The 20217-nt window shown below is 46.0% G+C and overlaps 2 protein-coding genes across 3 annotated transcripts in view; both read right to left on the bottom strand.

Annotated features, from left to right (window-relative positions):
* Nucleotides 1-141: 141 nt before the first annotated feature.
* Nucleotides 142-3747, bottom strand: LOC139052893 (leucine-rich repeat-containing protein 34-like). Its single transcript, XM_070530047.1, has 2 exons — nucleotides 3555-3747; nucleotides 142-1902 (listed from the first exon to the last, which is right to left on the bottom strand). The coding sequence occupies exon 2, from the start codon at nucleotides 1801-1803 to the stop codon at nucleotides 316-318; it is 1488 nt and encodes a 495-aa protein (XP_070386148.1). The 5' UTR covers nucleotides 1804-1902; nucleotides 3555-3747; the 3' UTR covers nucleotides 142-315.
* Nucleotides 3748-12596: 8849 nt separating this feature from the next.
* Nucleotides 12597-20217, bottom strand: part of LOC139052888 (regucalcin-like) — a 31667-nt gene continuing 24046 nt past the window's right edge. For both annotated transcript variants that reach the window (XM_070530034.1, XM_070530033.1), the window contains 2 exons: nucleotides 14344-14490; nucleotides 12597-13003 (listed from right to left, as the gene is read on the bottom strand). In XM_070530034.1, coding sequence (XP_070386135.1) covers nucleotides 12810-13003; nucleotides 14344-14490 — 341 coding nt within the window. In that variant the 3' untranslated portion in view covers nucleotides 12597-12809. The remainder of the gene's footprint in view (nucleotides 13004-14343; nucleotides 14491-20217) is intronic.

The raw sequence follows: 20217 nt of genomic DNA, 5'->3' as shown, positions 1-20217 counted from the left end.
GTCGCTTTTTGTTTCCGAGTCCACTACACGTACTACACTTTCAGCATTGCTAAGTATTCTGCACTGTACGTACTTGGTGCTCTCTGTCACGGTCGCTGAGTTTGCACGACAGTTTGTAATAAATATTGGTGAACACGTTCCTTCTACATGAGCACGCAGATTGCAATAATTTATTACCAAAAGCAAAACAAGTTCTACAACAAGCTTGTTTTTTTAGCGACCTTATGCCCCAGCAATAACGTGTTTACATAAGCTGCACTGAATAAATGGAAAACCAACCCGGACACAATGACGGACATCGCAGTCGGCAGCACCTCAGCATTCAACCCGATTAAGGGCATCCTCCACATCGACCACCACCGCCTCCTTCGTCTTTCCGGTGATCTTTTGCAGCTTGTCAATGAGACAGGCACTGGAACGCACTTTCTTCAGAGCATCTGCCCCCTCCTCATCGTTGACTTCAGCGCCTCCTGCTCTGACGAACTCGACAGCCCGGTCCAGGAGACGAACATTCCTGTCCAGGAGCTCCGCCATCTCCGATACGCCTTCCACATCGTCGTCCGGGTCCCACGCCACCATGAGATGCGTTACCGTATAGTTCTGCCTGAGGCCCTCCAAGACGACAGCGAGTTCTTCACTCCTTATTCCGTAGTTCTCGCAGATGTTAACGTCATTCAAAACGTCGTTGGTGGCCAGTAGTTCCGACAGGGAGGCTGCGATCTCGGGAGTCACAAGCTCCGCGTACATGGAGAAGGTCGTCACCGACCGGTTCTCCCGCAAAGCGTCCAAGACCCTGACCAGGGTCTCGGCTCGGTCCACGGCCATGAGGTTCTGGACGCGAGTGAGAGTTGTGGTTCGCTGCAAGACGGACACCAGGCCGTCGGTGAGCGCATCAAACATTTTGCCACTCGGGTAGAAGTGCAGTGTCCGCGCAGTCGTGTTTGTCGCGACGGCATCGAAGAACTCCCGCAGATCATCCTCAGACACCGATTCTGTGACGTCGACGGAAACGTCGGCGCAGTGTCTGTCTTCTCGCAGCAGCCTGGTCAGGTGGGGCAGAAAGTTTTGCTTCCACAAGATGTACATCCTCTTGAAGGTGTCCGCATACTTCTCGTCCTGAAACAGGACTTGGACGTCTTCTTCCTCCAGGTCCACTTCGAAGATATCCACCATCTCTAGCGACGAGTTTACCGTCAGCGTGTCCGCGAAAGCGACCACGGTGCGGGACGTCAGGGTGTTATTAGCGAGTACGAGCTTTTTAAGGGTTCCATTTATAGTGAGCGCTTCTGCAAGCGAGGAGGCCCCATCGTCGCTGATTTCGTTGGACCACAGGCTCAGCTCTTCCAGGCGAAAGTTGTCCTGCAAGAAGAAGGCGACGTCCATGGCGAAGTGGTCGCCGATCTCGCTGCACGACAGATGCAACACGCGGAGGTTTCCGAAGATCCCCGATAGGTTGACGCTGAACTCCTCTTCCTCGCTCTCGATGCCGAAGAGCTCCAGTTCCTCCAGCGACGACGATTCGTCGAGGTCTTCCAGGACGATCTTGCACACGTTCAGCGGTACTCCAAAGAGCTTCAGCCTTTTCACAAATCCCTCTGTGCTGAAGGCGCGCCTCAGAACGCGGGCCTCGTCAACCGACAGGTCGGCCTTGTACTCCAGCCTCATGGCTTTTGCTACGACGTCGCCATCGCCAACTGTGCCCGAGCAGGCATCACCGTCGGCGCTCGCCCGAAGCCCCTTCTTGAGGACGTCGCTGAGCTCGACGCCTTCAGCCGATGGATCTTCACAGAGATCGCCGGACATCTTGGTGACAAGTCCAAGCTTCAGCTTCGCTGTAACACGCACGGCTTGAGTGATGTTCCACACTTCAAAATCGGCTGTGAGGTGGCGACGTCAATCACTCTGCGAATACAATAAATACAACGCTTAGCCCGCCGAACAAGGTCAGCCGTGCTTCATGATTACAATGACTTAAATGAGAACCTGATTATTCCGCCCACAAAAGTGCGACAGGTGTTAGGCGAGTGTGAATAGGGGGGTATCTACTGCGGTGGGCAAAACTAACGGGCTTCCCATAATTTTCCGAAGAGCGATTCGGCTTATGTTGATGAACGCACTGATGTTAGTGAGCCGTAGTTTATGCCTGAAGGGCAACTTCAGGTAGAAACGATACCTTATGTAGCTTAGGGAAAGGTTCACGTTATAACTGAATAGTAGTGCATTACTTTTGCGCACAGGTACAGGTAGAATCGGAACAATAATGTATAATTGCGAGAATAGTTTTTCTTTTGGTTCTTGAATGAAACCCTCAAAGCGGCATTGCATACTGGAGTGGGAAACAAAATCATGTAAAGGGAAAAAAACGCCTGCACTAAGGTAAAATTTTCAAGCATTCATAACAATATTGGACAATACATTCCGTCAACTATAATTATCGTTAGAAGCGCACTTCTAATTTAAGATAAATTATGGAGTTTTACGTGCCAAGACAATGATATGATTATGAGGCATGATGAAGTGCGGGACCCCGGAATAATTTGGACCACCTGGAGTTCATTAACGTGCGCCTAAATCTATGCACACGGGTACTTCCACATTTTAGCCAGAGTTTAAAAATATGCAAATGCCGCGTAGCTGGGCAGAACCAGGAGAAGGTTGTTTGCCGTCGCTTGGAGATACATTATTTTTTGCATTCTGCCTAATTACATAAATATCTTGCATAAACTTCTCAAGTATTATGATTAGATGAAAAACGCCTATGAAAAAATTGTGGAGCAACATGAAAAACTCCCGATACACCTTTATGTTGCTCAGTACGGGCTACATAAAAATGTTTTTCCGAGCGCGAAAGAAGACCGCGAATAGACGCAAAGTGCCTCGAGCGGCCTGTCGAGCGGCAATGTGTTGCGAGGTAAGAGTACGCAATATACATTGCGTTCATGTTGCTTCGAAACTGTACAGCAATTGTCATTTGTTGTTTGATATACATGTTACAGTTAAAGCTAAAATAAAATAAATGAATAAAGAAAAGAAAGTTGCAATGGTAGTAGCTCTAGTCGACACTGGAAGTGCCGATGTGTCCACGTCAGACAAACCCCGCTACAGTAGCAAGCGCCATCTGGCCTCAAACACGAAATATATTTGTATGCATTTGAAGTTGCCGCGCTATGCTTAGCGGAATTGGCAACGCCCTCCCCATGGTGACGCTAACAACAACTTGGCTTGCCGCACGGCAATGTTTTCGTCCCAACTCCGCGTTGAGACCGATATATCTTCTGAAATGAATTACAGCGAACAACACACAACAGTTACACATCCTGACCTATATGACATGAAACAGCGGGGGTTTCAACCGATCCTAACAGTTGGTTGAAGACTAAATAATGCGGCAACTGCAACTCCAAGCGTGCGGCCGAAAACAGACTCGCAAACACTGCAGCTTCGATCATTCACGTCAACACGACAGCTAGCGGATAATTCTTCAACGAGTGGAATTCCGTGTCTCGCACGGTGCAAGCGCAGAGTGGGTTCTAAGTACTGCTGGCGCTACTCACCTCAGACTTGCACTACCGACGGTTCTCCGAGAGAGCTTCGGCGCTAGTAGAGCCGCTTCCTTGACCTTATTTACACTAATCACACCAAGGACACTTTATTCTACGGTGCACATCGTAAATCCGTCCAAGAATGACGACGCCAGTGCAGCGTTCATTTGAGATGCAGACGAGAACTACGTACACATTACAGTACACTTAGCGGCGGGAACGACGCGGAATAGAGCACAAGACGTCCGCCGCGACAAGTGTGGCGCGCTCGTCGTTAGTGAGACATATTTTTTTACACATCGTGATTTTAATTTTGTTTGAAATGGCTCAAGGCAACGTACGTAAGTGAAAACAAAAATAAAGATAGTGGACCTTAGTCGTTCTTCGTCGCTGCTTCACATTTCAGTACATTTCATTTGTTGAACTGATACCGCGCATACGGCAGGTTACCTGCCCATCAAAGATGCGATATTTGCGATATGGCGGAGCAATGAGCTTTCTCAATTGCAGATTAAATTTCGCCGTTTTTGAGCCAGAATTACGGTCTAATGATGAGGCACGTTGTTGTGAGTGACTGCTACTTCATATTGGCCACCTGAAATTCTTTAACGTGCACCTAAATCTATGTACAAGAGCGTGTTAGTATTTCGCCCCTAATCGAAGGTGGCCGTCGCAGCCCGGATCGAACACATAACAGCACTACGCCAGTGCTTAAAGTCTGGAGTTGCCCGGGGCGACGCATCCCCCCTTCTCCCCCCTCGGCAGGTGAACTGTAGCACTGCGGCACACACTTGACAAACGGTGGAGGTGATTTTGTTACCTGTGGTGCATTGTGCGGGGCAGCACTAAATGACCTATTTTTTGATTAATTATTTCATCACTATTAACCGGTTGATGTGGCACGAGCAAAAACACGAAAGCAGGCACTGTCGCACCGCTCCATGTGTTTTTCCCAGGCATCGCACATCACGGTCACCACCCTTGTTCTACAAAGATTCCTGGCACGGCGTACTGCTTCATGAGCCACCTGAGCGGGAAGCTACCTGCTCGTGAACAAGTGAACGTTCACCTTGGTTTCTCTAGGTTGCCAGTTAATTCTAATTCGTTTAGTTGTGGATGAATGCTGGGTTATACCAAAGAAGGCAGCTATACCAGGTTGTCCACTTTTATAGGTAAGTACATGCGAAACCGTAAAATATGTTGTCGTAGAACGTGAGGCTGACAATAAAGCAAGGCAACTAATGTTCTGTGTTGCCGCTAGTCTTATTTGCTTTGAGTTCACATGTCTTGAACCCTTCACCTCCCGAGTTACCTTAAAAATAATATTTCCAAAAGGTAATTTTTCCGCTAAATGCTTGGTTCAACTAGCACACCAGATAAATGCACGAAATACACTAGGAATAATGCATTTATTTGCAGAACACACATAAAAATTTGTTTTGTGTAGTGAAAGTTGACCTCACTGCACTACTTCAAATTAATTTTTATTTCATCAAAGCTGCAAGCTGGACGAGCGGGGCGCGTCTTAACAAAAAACCTGCAAGAGAAAGACATAGACGAGCTTGCCGTATCTTTGCTCGTTTACGTCTTTTTCGAGCGGGTTTTTGTTAAGATGACTTTTATTATTTGCTTATTACTGCTTCTGTATATATATATATATATATATATATATATATATATATATATATAGCGGTCGCCGACCAATGAGGCTAACTCCACTGAACGGAGACTTCAAGCCCTGCACAATGCCATAGCCACTGCACTATCACGGTGCGCGTAGTAGTGTGTTTTCTTGGCAGATGGTCCACTATAGTTATCGTTAAGCAATCTAGTGATGTTTGCTTTGAAAATGAGGCTAACTGATATTGAAGAAGAACGCCCATTCTCACAGCGTCTGGGAATATTCACGTGTTCAAAATACCATCATATTGGGAAACATAGTTCGCACGAGCAAGCTCACACACACAAAAAGCCTTACTATAATGAATTGAGGAGCGGGTTTCGGTCACACGCAAGAAAGGCGCGTGACGCAGCGGATGCGGATGAGTCCGGTTGCACGAACAATACGAGCAGCAGCCCTGCGGCAATAAAATGTATCACTCCGAGAATAAAGAAAATACGCATCGAGTAGCAGCAGCGCAAGGTCTGTAATAAAACAGAATAAGCGGAACCGGGGGAGCACCTTATTTGATTCTTTGTTAGGCGAGCTGAAAGGTACGGGACTTAAACTTTAAAAATTGGGGCTAGACGAATTGCTGCTGTTCTTCCTCTGCACAAATGGTCCATACCCACCGTGGGGGGACTGACCAGGAATAGGGCGGTTTGCAGAAACTGGGAATGAAAAGAGTGGTAGATGCGCATTGGGGTCAAACAAGAATATGAAATTGCTGGTAGTGAATCACCCAATATATAGATACGGTTTTTTCTTGCTTCAGAGTTTATGCACCCACGTGACCAGCTTTATATGTTTAGCTTGTACACGTAAATCAGCGAACCTAGTTGAATTATGATTACAAATTAAAAGAAAACGCGGCAGACGCGGACAAAGGTGAAGGAATAATACTATGAAAAACTGGCAGTTTTGCCCGAAGACAACACATCCGAAGGGATAACATGGTTATGCCATCGGGAAGTGATAGCGTAATCATGCTTGCATAACCACAACCAGCATAATCATGGCGATAGCATAGCCAAATACACTGCGCGTTTGAGGCATTCTAAGCTTACACGCGGCGTTCCCCCGTGCTTCCTTGATACCAGGATTCCACGGGGGCGGCGGTGGCGACGACGGCGCAAATACGCCTCGCGTATCCGTATATTTGCTATCGCAAAAGGACGTCGTATCGAACTCTACATGGGCTTGTTGCTCACCAGTATGAACAAAGTGAATAGGATTTCAATCATTTCTTCACCTCAATCGACGTGTTCCGTTTTCTATACACCGTTCATCCCGACCAGACGACATTCCGCCAGACTCTCGGCATCATTAATCTATTACGATGTAAGGGCTAACCGGGTTAGAATCTTTATCCAATGCTCAGTCCTAACGAAAAGTGCGGCAGCATGTTGCACTGCTGTAACACGCGAAGCCGGAAGCCTGCCGCACACTTGGTAGTGCGCCGTCTCGCATCGTCGCCTTGTTGCTTTCGAAGTTCGGCTTCTTCGCTCGTTTTCGACGCTTGGCTGCGGCTTCGAGCGCTCGCATAGCGGGGCCAGACACGCGCCAACGACGTTTCACTTCGACATTACGCTGCATCCTCTCAGCAGGGGATTGGAACGTCTGCTGTCCAGCGCATTGTATGGGTGAATTCAATGAGTGTATGCACTGTTCGCTTCAATTTACCGAGCGCTTGTAGCCTGAGCCTTACGGCGGTATATGAGCCACTGCATTTTTTGCTTGCTTACGTGGGTAGGAGCCGTTCAGAATGTCACGCGGTTTTCTCTGTACTATTCTACCAGACGTCGCTTTACTGCGTGCTGAATGCGTCATTCCAAAGAAGGTATGCATTGCACGCTTCACTTCGCCGAATGCCTGTTGCCTCTGCATTACGAAAGGAATGAGTCATTGCGCTTTTTTTTTTGCTTCCTTAGGGGGCGTGTAAGCCATTGCCGATGATGATAGTTTTTGTACCTTGAACTGGATGATGCGTGTTTTCTTTCTTGTTCTTTTTTTTCAAGGCCATCGGGTGTACGTGAGCCACTTAAGGCTTTCGTGTTAATCTGATTGCTGTGTATTGATTGATGTAAGGAGCTCTTACCGGTGGGCCGGCCAACACGTAACGTTCTGTGTAACGCTAAAATCAATGAGACCTAAGGCCGTCATGTGCTAACGATTCCATTCCGATTCTTTTCCTTTTCGCGCTTCGCCGGTGGTGCGAGTGCCGAGCTAGCTGCGTCATCACTGCAGGTACGGAAGGTTGTGAGCGGTGGATGGCGGAAAAAAAATACAGTCAAGAGAAAGGACTTAATGCCGGACAGGTATACTACCGCTCCGAGCATAATAACACACGGAATAAATTCTAACTCAGCTTACCCATAAAGATAGCAGGCGCATAACGCTCATCGCGAACCGAAAAGAGAGAAACTAGAGAAAAGCTTGCACTTGGGCGATATTTCTCCGCGGCTATATGACGTTCCGTTGGTGAGCGCACGTCGCGGGCTCGATTCCCGGCAGCGGTGGGCCGTCATTCAGATGAGGTGACGAAACACGAGAATGCTCGCGCTAGCGTGTATGCGAAAACGCTGCCCGCCTAACCGGAGCAACAGCCAATTCTGCCCGTTCGGTTGGCCAAGGCAGGTCCAGTAAAATAACCTCGTCCAGTGTTTTTCAGCCGCCGTCGCAGACCTAGACAGGCGCGGGACTGGCGCCGCCCGCGAACAAACACTTTCCCACATTTATACAGGCTGCACAAAATGTACCCAGACAAATACAGAAACAAGTGCCCGTGGTGCGAAGGAACACCGACATTGGAACACACAACGTTCTAGTGCGCGTTACGTCCGGCGGCTGCCACCTCGCCGCTGCTATAGACAACACTCTACATGACTGGTCGTGGGAGGCGCGACTCGCGGAAGCGGTATTGGGAAGCCAACTGGCGACCCTTGACTAGGCCCGGCGAGCCGCTGTAACCAGTGGGGCCCTGGAGGAGGGGCTCCACCCACCATAACCAAACACCTTATACTGCAATAAAGGTTTACTCTCCCTCAGCCGCCGTCCCGTGCTTGAACTATATTCAAAAGAATACTTGCATGACATTTCTGACTTTTTCTTTATTAACATGAAGGTGTCGTACGTTAAATTCCTGCTGCCACGATCTAATTAAGAGGCACGCCATGGTTCAGGACTTCGGATTAATTTTGACCACCTTTGGCTCTTTAAGGTGCACCCAATGCACACGGTCATTTTTGAATACCTCGTCACGATGCCCCTCTCCTCACGTGACCACCTTCTGCGTCATGACGTTACTAATAAAGCCCCTTTTAAACTTCATAAAGTAGCGACGCTCTCCTCCACCGCCTGCACTCCTCCACGTTTCTCCTCTTTTTCACCGCTCCCTCCTCCACGCTCGAGCGCAGCAATGGCGCCAACATGCGCTCCTCGCCACTCCGTAGACGCTTCTCAAGTGAAAACGGCGCCGAAGCACGACTCTAAGCAAATGATGCCGGCGCGAGGGCCCACGTGATGCTATTAGGCCAATAGAGACGCGGTATCGGCCTCGGCCAGAGCGCGCGAGGGGGAGGCGGCATTCTTCAAAGCGTGGCGCTACTTTACGAAAGCTTGAGGGGCTTTAGTTACTACACGTACACCTCCCCCTAGAAACTAAACTGAAACGGGTTTTTAGAAAAAAACCGTTACGTTGAAATAGTTAGGGCACTCTGAGGTTGGCCAGCGTACTTTCTAGTGTTTTTCGAAGTCGGACACATGTGTTTAATGCAAAATCAATGAAAAGTAAAAAAGAAATAGTCGAAAAATTCGCGTCAGTACTTCTTTAACCACATCACCAAGTAGCACACATGTGCACCCTGTTGTATGTGAGAGTCACATTCCCGTCGTATTAGCCTCTCATATTTACATTATTAGTCATTACACTCTCACCTACTTCCGGTGGAGATCCAAAAGTAAAGGTAGAAAATTAATTCAAAATAATGTCAGTCCTTTTGTTTTCTCCAGTTATCACGGACCAGGCTGTGTGACTACTGCTGTCACTTTGGAAGAGTGTTTTTTTTTTGGCTTTAACTGCCTCTATCACGAAATATGCCATCAGCAATACTTACGAATCGAGCTTGTCACAGCATCTTCTTATAACTCTTCTCGTGTGGATCATCAGTACAAAGTGGGGTATACTTTCTTTCGCACCAAAACCTTTCTGCATTCGATCATTTTACAAGCTTCTACAGATTGGAACCACGTTCCCATTGATATTGCGTTCATTGCCAACTATGCTAGATTTTTTTTTAATTCTTTGGTCACGTTCGTTAATTGTGACTGAAAGCAAAATTTTGTGCCTACCTTTAGTAGCCATCACGTGATTCATTCTTTTTCTATCTCACTAATGCCATATAATTACCCATTTTATCGCGTACCGTATTGTACTATATTTTATGTAACCATTGTATTTCGTAACCAGTGTCGTACGCTTGCCGTGTTTCCGTACTTTTTGCATTACTGCCTTCTGGTTCTGTAATCCACATCCCCTCCATAATGCCTCGGCAAATGAGGTGATTTAAATCAATAAACAACATAAGTATAACGACTCTACATTGATGTATCAACATGCGACTCAGTTCGGCTTCACTTCGTCATTAATCCTATGCGCTTTTTCGTGTTATGTACACTGGTGATCGTTAATTCCTAAGCATTTTTAATGCGAACGCATTACCCGTCCAATGGGGCAGAAAATCCGGCGTTATCAAGCGACGGCACTAAAAAAAAAAAATGGCCGACGGTCAAGAAGTAAAATCACGTCCAGAATTCTCGGAGTGACGTCAAATTTTTCAGCGAGGTTACTGTAAACAAGGTAAATTGGTGGGGCTTTGAAAAGCAAACTTGGTGCGTTTGAGTCCGGGTGGGAGTCGAACCCGGACCTCCGGGGCGCGAGACGAGCACGCTTCTCCACCGCCACGGTGTCTCCACAGTTGTGGTTGACTGGCCGAGTGCGTGCGTCATTGCACATGTCACGTGGTTATGTCACATGTCATGTCACATGGCCCATGTCGCGTGGCTGCGACGTTAGAGCAATGTGACTTAAGGTGGGGTAAGGTGAATTAAAGTGAATGAAGGTGAATTAAACTGGGTCAAGGTTGATTAAAGTGGAATAAGGTGTATTAAGGGTGGTACAATTTAGAGCAAGGTGGATTAAGGTAGAGTTGTTCAATGCACGTGACAGTGTACAGCGTAACGTATCACGGACACGTGATAATCGGAGGTGAAATTGGTTCCGAGATGCTCACGCATTACGTCACGTCGCGTGTCACATCATGAAGGCCATAATAAAGCAATCACTGTATGAACGCGTAGCTACATGGCGATGAGTTCTGAATGGTTGCGGTCTGGTGATTAATGAACACAGAGAAAGGAAAGCGGAGAACGGAACGCAAACACGTTGTCATACTTACGAAGCCTTTAATGGTGGTAACTTAGAGAAGTCACAATGCTTCCGCATTAAAATTACGTAAGGATATTTAAGTGACTCTCAATTTTTCTTAACGTCCCCCAGCTGCAGCGCATGCCGCCTGCTGAAGTGTCACGCGAATCACATCAATGAATTACTTCCTTAGCCACGCCATTCAGTCCTAATTCAAAACATGCAGTCTAACAACAGCTGAATTTTGATTCGAACCATCCCGCATCACATGCTGCAGAGGTACGCGTACCCCTTTCCCGGCAACAAAATAGACGACTCACTGACGTAGGATTCTCCCATATATTTTTTTATGTGGAACGCCTTTATAATTTCTCTGGTAATTTGGTGCCTTCCTCTCGACAAAACTTGGGCGTCCGTGAGCGCCAATCAGAGCTGACAAGATGTCAAATCCGACACTGTAGCGGAATTTGTCATGGTCCGAAATAGCACTCAGTGTATAATGACGACATGTCGCCGTGTCCGCCATCTTAGCACTCAAACAGATTCGTAGAATGAAGTATTAGAATGCAAATATAGTAAATTACTTAGAGTGACCTGACGCTTGCCAGTATTTGCTTTTCAAGGGTGCGCAATTTCTTGGAACTTCATTTAAAGGAAGAATTTAAAAAAGTAAAGAAGCATGCCAGTACTCCTTTAGGTGGATACAATGTAATTGCGATACCGCTTAGCTTGACTCAGCAATAGAGGAAAAAATACATTATAGCCGCGACGTACACAGCAGTAAGAGACCAAAGCAGGCGTAACACTTATGGTATAATAACCATCGCTACAAGTAATCTAGTAACGTTGATAATAACAGACTCAACTCTGCTTATCTGGCAACATCTGGCTAATATGGGTGGACAGGAAGGTGAGATGTTAGGATTGAAATTTAAGGTTGAAAATTTGGTCCTATAGTGTTTAATGAAAACAGTAAACAGACAGGGTCAATGCAGGGCCAGGAAATACCTCGGGCAGGATAATAAATATACATCGGTTTATGAATAAACAAGTGCAACAGATATAAGGAAACATATATAATAGTCGCAAAGCGGTTAAGAAATGCGGCCATAATGAAACACAGAGCGCTATGGGGATACTATTAGTGCGAGGTGCTTTGGGAAAGATCTAATGCTTCCAAGACTTAACTTCGGAAATGCGATCACTTGCTTGAAATTAGAGCTACAATAAGGGCTCGATGGCAGCCAAATGGCAGTCGGACGCTTGGCACTGGGAGCTCACGGGAAGACTACAAATTAATCCGTACAGGTGAGATGTATGGGCTGGACAAGTGTTGATGTGAGGGAAAGTCGCAGTAAAATTGATTATGAAGAACGACTGAGGGAATATGGAAGAAAGTAAATGGGCCGGGGGATTGTTCAGGTATTTGTACAGGAAAAAATATAGACTCGCAGTGAAAGAAAAGATCTAAGGAGCTTACCAGAAAGTATGCGCCCGGTATATTAAGCAACATGTCAAAAAAGAACGTTAAACGCAAAGACAGATGAGTCTGAGACAATCTCCTCGGTGGCTGCAATTGAAAAGAAACCGGCTACGAGTAACTTCCTAAGAGGTAAAAACAAAATCGGGAGAGAAAAATTTTATGATAACTCAAAGGGACGCTGTCTACTTTTCGAAAGGCAATCAGGATGCCTTAGAACGCGTAGTCATAAAGCGTGGTACAAAAAGGAAGAAGCATTTTCTTGCTGTGGTAAAGCTATGTTTGAAACGACGGAACGTGTTTCATTGGAATGTAAAGGCATTTGCCCAGTTGTCGGTTTAGGCACCTACGGTCTCCTTGAAGCCCTTGGGTCCAGGGGGAAAGTAAACATGCCCGCAATAGAGATCAGTAAAGGCGGTTGCAGGCTTGGTGGCAGAAAAGTATGGAGACCACAAACGCTGCAGGGGCACAAAAGCGAAGTTCCCAAAATAACTGAAAAAGTTTGATGCAGAGTATTTATTGGCAGGTAAATGAATAAGAGAGGTAAGACATTCGACAAAATAAGAAAGATATGTCATGGTGGCGCAAAGCCAACGCACCCTTTCTATGGGGACGCTAATACAAACCATCCATCCATGGCCGCCGATATCCTGGTTTACATATTCGCTATGCTAAATTGGTTTTCCCAGGGCGTCCCAGGCGCTAGCCAGCGAATTCGAATGCCGCTTTTCCTTTCACACCGAGCTCGGTCACTTGGAAGAGCAGTCCATCTTCGGGCCTCGTGGCATCGGGCGGGAAGCTAGCGGAAGTGACGTAGAGTGTGTCGTAGTTCTTCCCTCCGAAGCAGCATGACGTAGTGTACTTGGCCGGGAAACTGATCTTGGTGAGCACTTTGGCTAAAAGTAGGCAAGGACGAATGGTGGGGAAGAAGACATGTCATTGTCGAATGCAGGCATTACCAGCTAAATATACTTGGATGCAACTCGAACATGCGGAATATGGCGTTATCAAAACGCGTAAAAAGGTCATTGCGGTTTGAAAATCGGTCAAATAAACTTGACCTTTTAAAGTCACGCGTTTAAACGGTCCATCCTAATTTAGAACTTGCGGAAACCAGCATTTGAGTCTCGAAACGAGGTCGAAATTGACTTATGAGAGGGTGGCCACGGCTCCGGTATACGTAGTACCAGTTTTCCCATCCCTTCATCTTGTGTGCTGGTGAATAAAATTCACGTGCCCTGATATTCCCTTGAGGCACCTTTTTTTTAGTTGGAAACTTTCTTTAACCGTAGCACGTAGAGCAATTCGGGAAGTTCGAGTGGATTGCACGGAAAGGTATACGTTAAGCATAGGTAAAGCATTCATAAACTAACTAATTATTCAATTTGGAGTACATGTTGCAAGTGCAAAACTGAAAACGAGCAGTAGTGAAGCCATGTATGATTCGCTGAAATCACGCGTAACTAACACGAATTTCGAAATGTCCGTCCCCAGAATCTGCTACAAAGTGCATTGTCATTCCAGTTAAGATCGTCTAGAAATGCTCTGCGAACGCTTTTATGCAAAAAGGTAAATGGAATGCCAATGCATTTTGTAGCACCTTTTAAGGTCAGATATCTTGAAAACAATGCGAGTCCTAAGATTTGCCAGCTTTAATCAAACATGACTTCACTCTGACTAAGCTTCAATCTCGCAGATGGAGCCTGTACTCCACCATGAGTAAACAGCAAGCGTATTTGTGAGTATTTTCAATTCGCTGCCTGGAAATTTAAATTTTCACGCAAGTAAATTCTGCGCCTTTCACAAATACACCAGAAACAGCGATACAGCATTATTTCTAAAAATAAGAAAATTATGAACTTTTACGCGCCAAACCCACTTTCTGATTATGACGCACGCCGTAGTGGACGACACCAAAAATTTCGACCACCAGGGGTTCTTTAACGTGCACCTAAATCTAAGTACACGGATGTCTTCGCATTTCGTCCCCATCGAAATGCGGCCGCCGTGGCCGCGATTCGATCCCGCGACCTTGTGCTCAGCAGCCTACTGAGCAACCAGCCACTGAGCAACAACGGCGGGTTGGCATTATCTCTTATGGGCGATCGAAGAGAAAGATCTGTTCGCACCGAAAGAAAGAATAAAAAATTAAAAAGGAAGTGCCTGGATATGTATTTTTTTAATTTGAGAAGACTAAGCCTGCCGAAGCCGTCCGTAGGCCTCCTTGTACACGTACCGGTCTCGGGGTCGATCTGCACCACAGCGCCAGCTGAAAAACAGGTTACCCAGAGCTTGTCGTTGACGTCTATGGTCATGCCGTCGGGAACGCCCAGCTGCTCGTAGCCGGGGGTCACCTTGAACTCGGCCAGCACACGCTGGTTACCTGCACGGGCCAATCGTTTTCGAAGGTTGACGAACTGTTTCAGCGCCCAGTCATGCCAAGAACTGCCGCAAGGAAACCCCATAGTTCTGCCTATTCGCCTTTTGCGCAAGTTCAGGCATCATTGAGTTACGTCCTTAAAGGCACATTAAACGGGCTTACAGAAGAGATAGAATGGACTAAGCAGATAAGCAAAGGTTATGGAATGCGTAACGACCGATTCAACGCAGAATCTTAGGCATAACGCTATACAAGACAGGAAGACAGCGGTATGGATTAGGGCGTAAAGGGGGTATCCAATATTCTAGTTGACAGTAACAGGGAAAAAAAAACGAATGGAGCTTGGCAGGCCACGTAATGCGTATAGAGCAGGTAATTGGTGGTCGATCAGTGTTACAAAACGGTTCCCTAGGAAAGGAAGTCGCAGTCGAAGACGCCAGATGGGAAGGGCCAGATGAAGTGAGGAAATTTGCAGGCATCAACTTGGAATCAGCTAGTGCAAGATGGGGGTAATTGGATATCGCAGGGAGAAGGGCCTTCGTCCTGTAGTAGGCACAATAATAAGGCTGATAATGAGGCGACAGAGAAAAGGAAACATTTATTGACAATATTTTATGTTCTTTATGTGTGCGTTTATTTCATATAGTTTTATTTCTTGCGTATATTTCATGTTTGTGCTCCCCCCCCCCCCCCCCTCTATGTAATACCCTCGCAGGAGGGCCCTTAGGGGTAATGTAAATAAATAAATAAATAAATAAATAAATAAATAAATAAATAAATAAATAAACTGGATATCGGCCGCCTGGGCGTGAATATTGGGACGATGGTGAGAGGCCACTTGGAAACGGCTGTGAGGGTGCGACGGCGTCGACTCTCCATTGCCCTTTACAGCCATGTTACAGCCTTGACTTCATAAACAACTGTTAACTCATTGCACCATAAACATTTGACGCGCTCTTTGACCAGAACTATCCTTTCTGGCATGAAACCCAATAATCTATCAATCAATTGGTCTTCCGCATGGTGACCACAAGGGTCGTGGTAAGCTCCGATGACCCGGTCGCATTAGCAGCAGTTCAGCCAGCCAGTCATCGATTGCGTCGTATCTTTTCGATAGTCTCCTAAATGTATCGGACGTATAAGTATAAAGTATAAGTAAGTATAAAAAGGTAGGCACACAAAGGTAGGTATATATACAGTACAAAGTAAGTATAAAGGCAAATATGGTTTTCGCCAGAAAGGGCGCTGCAGGGAAATAGATGTGGCGAAAGCATCCGATTTTCTTGCACTAGCTTCCCTTGACTTCATGAACTGACAGCATCGCGTCATGCTAATTGTGTTCTGGAAAGAATGCTCACACATTGCAGTTTAAAGTAACCAAAGAGTAGATCTCAAGTTCTCAGGGTTTTTTTTCTTCATCTCAGAAATGACCCAAACTCACGAACATAGTTTGTCATCAGTGACGCAACACTGACGTATCGGCAGTACGATTCGCGCGCGAAATTCGAGATAAGAAACCATTAGTTTTAACTTTATTCGCTAGTAACGAAAACTTTTCCTTCCTGACATACGAAAGCAGATAGTTGAAATGGTACAACAGAGGCAAGACTAATTTATTGTTGTTCGTTAGTGCCCTTTGATTATACTGCAAGGGGTTGTCCATCGTGCCTTTTATATATAGAGCTCCTGAATTGGAAAGGGACTAAAAAAATTTAGTCGTTAGGATTCACGTGCCAAAACCACAATCTGATTATGCGGCATGCCGTATAGATGGGCCCCTTAATAATTTCAAGTACCCGGGTATCTTTAGCGTATACCAAATGCGCGGTACATGCTCGTTCAATTTTTTTTTCCACGTCGGAATGCGGCTTCCGCGGCCGAGATGCGAACCCGTGACCTCGTGTTTAGCAGAACAAGCCACGGCCGCTGAGCCACCATGGCGGGTCTGGAACTCGGACATTTAAGAAAGATAAAGCTGCATTTTGACGTCACGTGTAGCTGTTAAACAGAAACTCTGCCGGCGTGTCACCATTTATGATTCAGAAAACAATGCACAAAATTGTGCATTGTGCACAAGCACAATTTCCAACGACGGCGAACGCATCTAAAAAGCTCGCACGGTGGCACTCACTGATGCTCGGGAATGCCAATATTAATTTTCGCAAATCCAAGCGTTCAACAGGATGCCTCAAAGTGCGAGTCTGTTTTGAAACTCTCTCTCTCTGTATATATATATATATATATATATATATATAGTAGGCAAAGAGGGTTTCTTCAGGCTACCTTTCAAACGTAAAGAACTTGAGTGGTGCTACAAGGTAAACAGAACAAGTATTTAATTTCGACAGTTTCGATCGGTGGACCGATCTTCGTCAGGGTTCGGTCCAGATCGGTCCACCGATCGAAACTGTCGAAATTAAATACTTGTTCTGTTTACCTTGTAGCACCACTCAAATATATATATATATATATATATATATATATATATATATATATATATATATATATATATATATATATATATATATGTATGTATGAAATCACAGCAGAAAAATGAAATCAAAGTAAAAGGGAGCTGATACAAAGGCGTACGTTCTCTCGCTCTTAAAACACCTGCCCCCCCCCCCCTCCCCATTTTCGGGTGTATATTTGTCGCACAACGAAAATCGTCATCTGCCGTGCTTGCGCTTCTTTTTTCGAAAGCTCAGCGCTCGTTACTTTCCTGTCGAGAATGTTGTGTCATCCAGGTAACGCGCAAGCCATTCGTGACTTGGATGTACGGGGCTCGCAACATTAATAAAAAAAGAAAAGAAACGAGGGGATGAAAGAGGACGATTGTCGTTGTGGGACAAGATAAACCCCGAGTGGTGCAAATTTTTTAAAGAGTGTATACGCCCGTTTCAGTGCCTTGTATAGAGCCCACAATATTTCACGCCGGTGTAGCAGGTGGCCTGAAAAATAGGTTTTGATGTTCTATCCTCATATACGGGTATTTTTAGAGGAAACTAATTGTTCTTCCGGACCCCTCCCCCCCCCCCCCCCAAAAAAAAATATGCAGGAAAGAAAAGGATAACTATTCACACACCTCGTTTGCTTCCTGTGCATCCAATGGGCGAGAAAGAAGTACTGAATTTTGTCGCCGTTATATTGCATTCACAAATGGGAGGTCTCGTTCTCGAAACGTAATAAGGAACGGGGGAGGATAAAGTACGTATAGGCCGTTTCACAATTGCTGCAGTTGCGAAACGCCCAATCATTGCGGGCGCTAGTCTGGCAACGCATTACTGGCAAACATAAACTGCAAAAAAGAGAAATATGCATCAGCCTCAATAGTCTTGTAAAAGCTTCCGCTGTCAGTTGATCACCATAAAGACCGCTCTAGAGGTATTCCATACCGGGTAGCGTTAGAAAACTTAATGCGCATTGCTAGTTGCTAAAATGTACGATGATGATGAGAGGGGAGATGAAGAGGTGACAACTGCAATGTCGCATACTCTCTAAGAAAAGCTTACACCCTTTGGAGTGCCCCTTCTGCCACAGAACGATAATCGTCATCTGCTTTGATGCGTTTCCTTTCTTTAACGCTGCGAGCCCGGTACTTTCCAGTAACGAATGCTATCAGCATGATAACATTCACCGACAGGAAAGTAGCGGGCGCGGCGTTTTTAAGAAAGGAAACGCATCAAGGCAGACGACAATTATCGTTGTGTGGCAGAAGGGGCACTCCAAAGGGTGTCAACTGTTCTAGTATTTGGTTGTTCAAGAAGAACAAAACATATGCAAGAGTAACGGAGCGCGCGCGGACGATTTATGCTTAATGAGTTGCTCGTGCGAGAGAATCTGATAGACGGTGACGAGCTGTGTAGGGCGCGATTATGTACACTGTGATAACGTTAGTGGATTGATGATAAGCCATAGCTAGCACTAAAACGGCTGCTGGGAAGGGTTTTCAGTCCCCGTTTTACTGCTATAGCTTATCACTATGCAAATAACACACACTATACCAAATCCACCTCGTGCGAGAATGCCTTTTAGTGAAGATCGGTCGGTGCCATAGGAGACAGAAGGGATAATAAATCAGTTGGCGCAATTCTGAAAGACTTCATATGCCTTAGTCACGTAAATTTAGTGAGGGTTCTATGCGTACGTATTCTTAGTTCGGGTCGCGTTAGTCTCTCGTGAGTTGGTAGTTTCAGGTGCTTTGGTGCGTTTCGTAGGTGACGTTTTAAATAACTGAAGGCTCCTTACCCGGCGAGATCACGTTAGTTGGATGCCTACACCAGTCCAGATTGTTAGAAACAATAGGACAAAAGTACTTAGAATTGGTAACTGTCATGACTGGTATGTTAGAAATTATACCCCAGACGAAGGAACCATGCCGTTACAGTAACGGCATAATTATAGTGTTTTGCATTTAGTAGAACTTGACGTGAATTCCCTCGCCCCTTCTATAGTATTTCATTTCCAAATGCTCCTAAAAAGAAGCTTTATTTCGGGCCCAACTCTGACGCCGCTTTATATGTATCGTTACGTGCAATTTACAGAATTGTGATGTTTTTTCACGACTGAGTTACAGAGTTGTAAATTTCATATTTCCGAGTTCTGAAATTTTGCACTGTGAACAATTTCGATAAATGCAGACAAACTAAATAAAAAACCGACTTTCAACAGTCACTAGAGCTTAGGTTTCTCGTTCATATGCAATAAACAACTCACAAACAGCAGACATATTACAGTCAAATCGTAACCCTCAGGAAAATGCATGGTACATAAAAAATAAGAATTCAGTGACGATTGAAAGGTAAATGCGAGAGAAATGCGCTAACGTTACTTCGCACCTCTGAGGTCCTGGATCTATCGTTTAAACCACGGTCACCGCATTTCAAAGTGTTGTTCAGGACCTCGCTCGACGCACGCCCTGACTCCTGGAGTAGAGAAGTGCCACTGACGATGGTTCGGAGCAGACCGCCATTCACACTAGAGCAGTTACACTAATATATATATATATATATATATTGTCGGGCCCTTGGTCCTCCCTGCAGCGCGCACGGGGGAAGCCTTTGAAACGCGCGCCACAACGGCACTCGTCGCATGGAGCATGCGCACCGATCGCGTTATCGTAAGAACTCGCGCGGGGACTGCCGGGAAGGCGGCTGCCCGATAAGAAGGCAGCTGAGACTGCACTCGGGGCTTCTTGCGGGGCGCGGGCCTGGGGAGGCGCTGGTGGGGCATGGCCCGTCTAGGTGCTCTTGTTGTTCGCTTTTGGGACTATCTGCGCGCCTGGTTCAGTGCTTGCTTGCTTTCTGCGCTTTATGCATTCTGTTATCGCCCGAAAGATTGTGTTGGTTGATGGTTTGTAGCGGCCGTTCTTTCGTCGCTCCCTTTGGCCTGTATATTTTGTTGCCTCGCTGTTTTGCTGCTTGCTTCTTTGCTTTTGCTGCTTTTTGCTGCTTTGCTTCTTTGCTACTTGCTTCATTGCTTTGTTCTTTTCTGCTATTGGCCGCGAGGCTGCGGTAATTTGGAGCGTTACATTCTATCGTAAATTAAAGCGGTTTTTGTTCTTTGCACCTTTGGTCCTTTGTCGTACTGGTTGCGGCTCGCGGACCACCTGAGCGAAGGCGAGGGGCCTTCAATATATATATACCACTTTAGCGGCTTCCCAAACTTCACACACACACTTCTTTTGAAACTCCCAAAAGCACACGCATTAAAAGAACGTGATAACAATAA

The sequence above is a fragment of the Dermacentor albipictus genome, unplaced genomic scaffold (assembly GCF_038994185.2).
Source record: "Dermacentor albipictus isolate Rhodes 1998 colony unplaced genomic scaffold, USDA_Dalb.pri_finalv2 scaffold_42, whole genome shotgun sequence".
NCBI classification, from domain to species: Eukaryota; Metazoa; Arthropoda; class Arachnida; order Ixodida; family Ixodidae; genus Dermacentor; species Dermacentor albipictus.
Note: the sequence above shows the minus strand (reverse complement) of the source record. Positions and strands in the feature narration are given on the sequence as shown.

Bases quoted from the DNA above. Each gene is read 5' to 3' on its own strand.
- LOC139052893 (XM_070530047.1), bottom strand. From the start codon at position 1,803: ATGTCCGGCGATCTCTGTGAAGATCCATCGGCTGAAGGCGTCGAGCTC.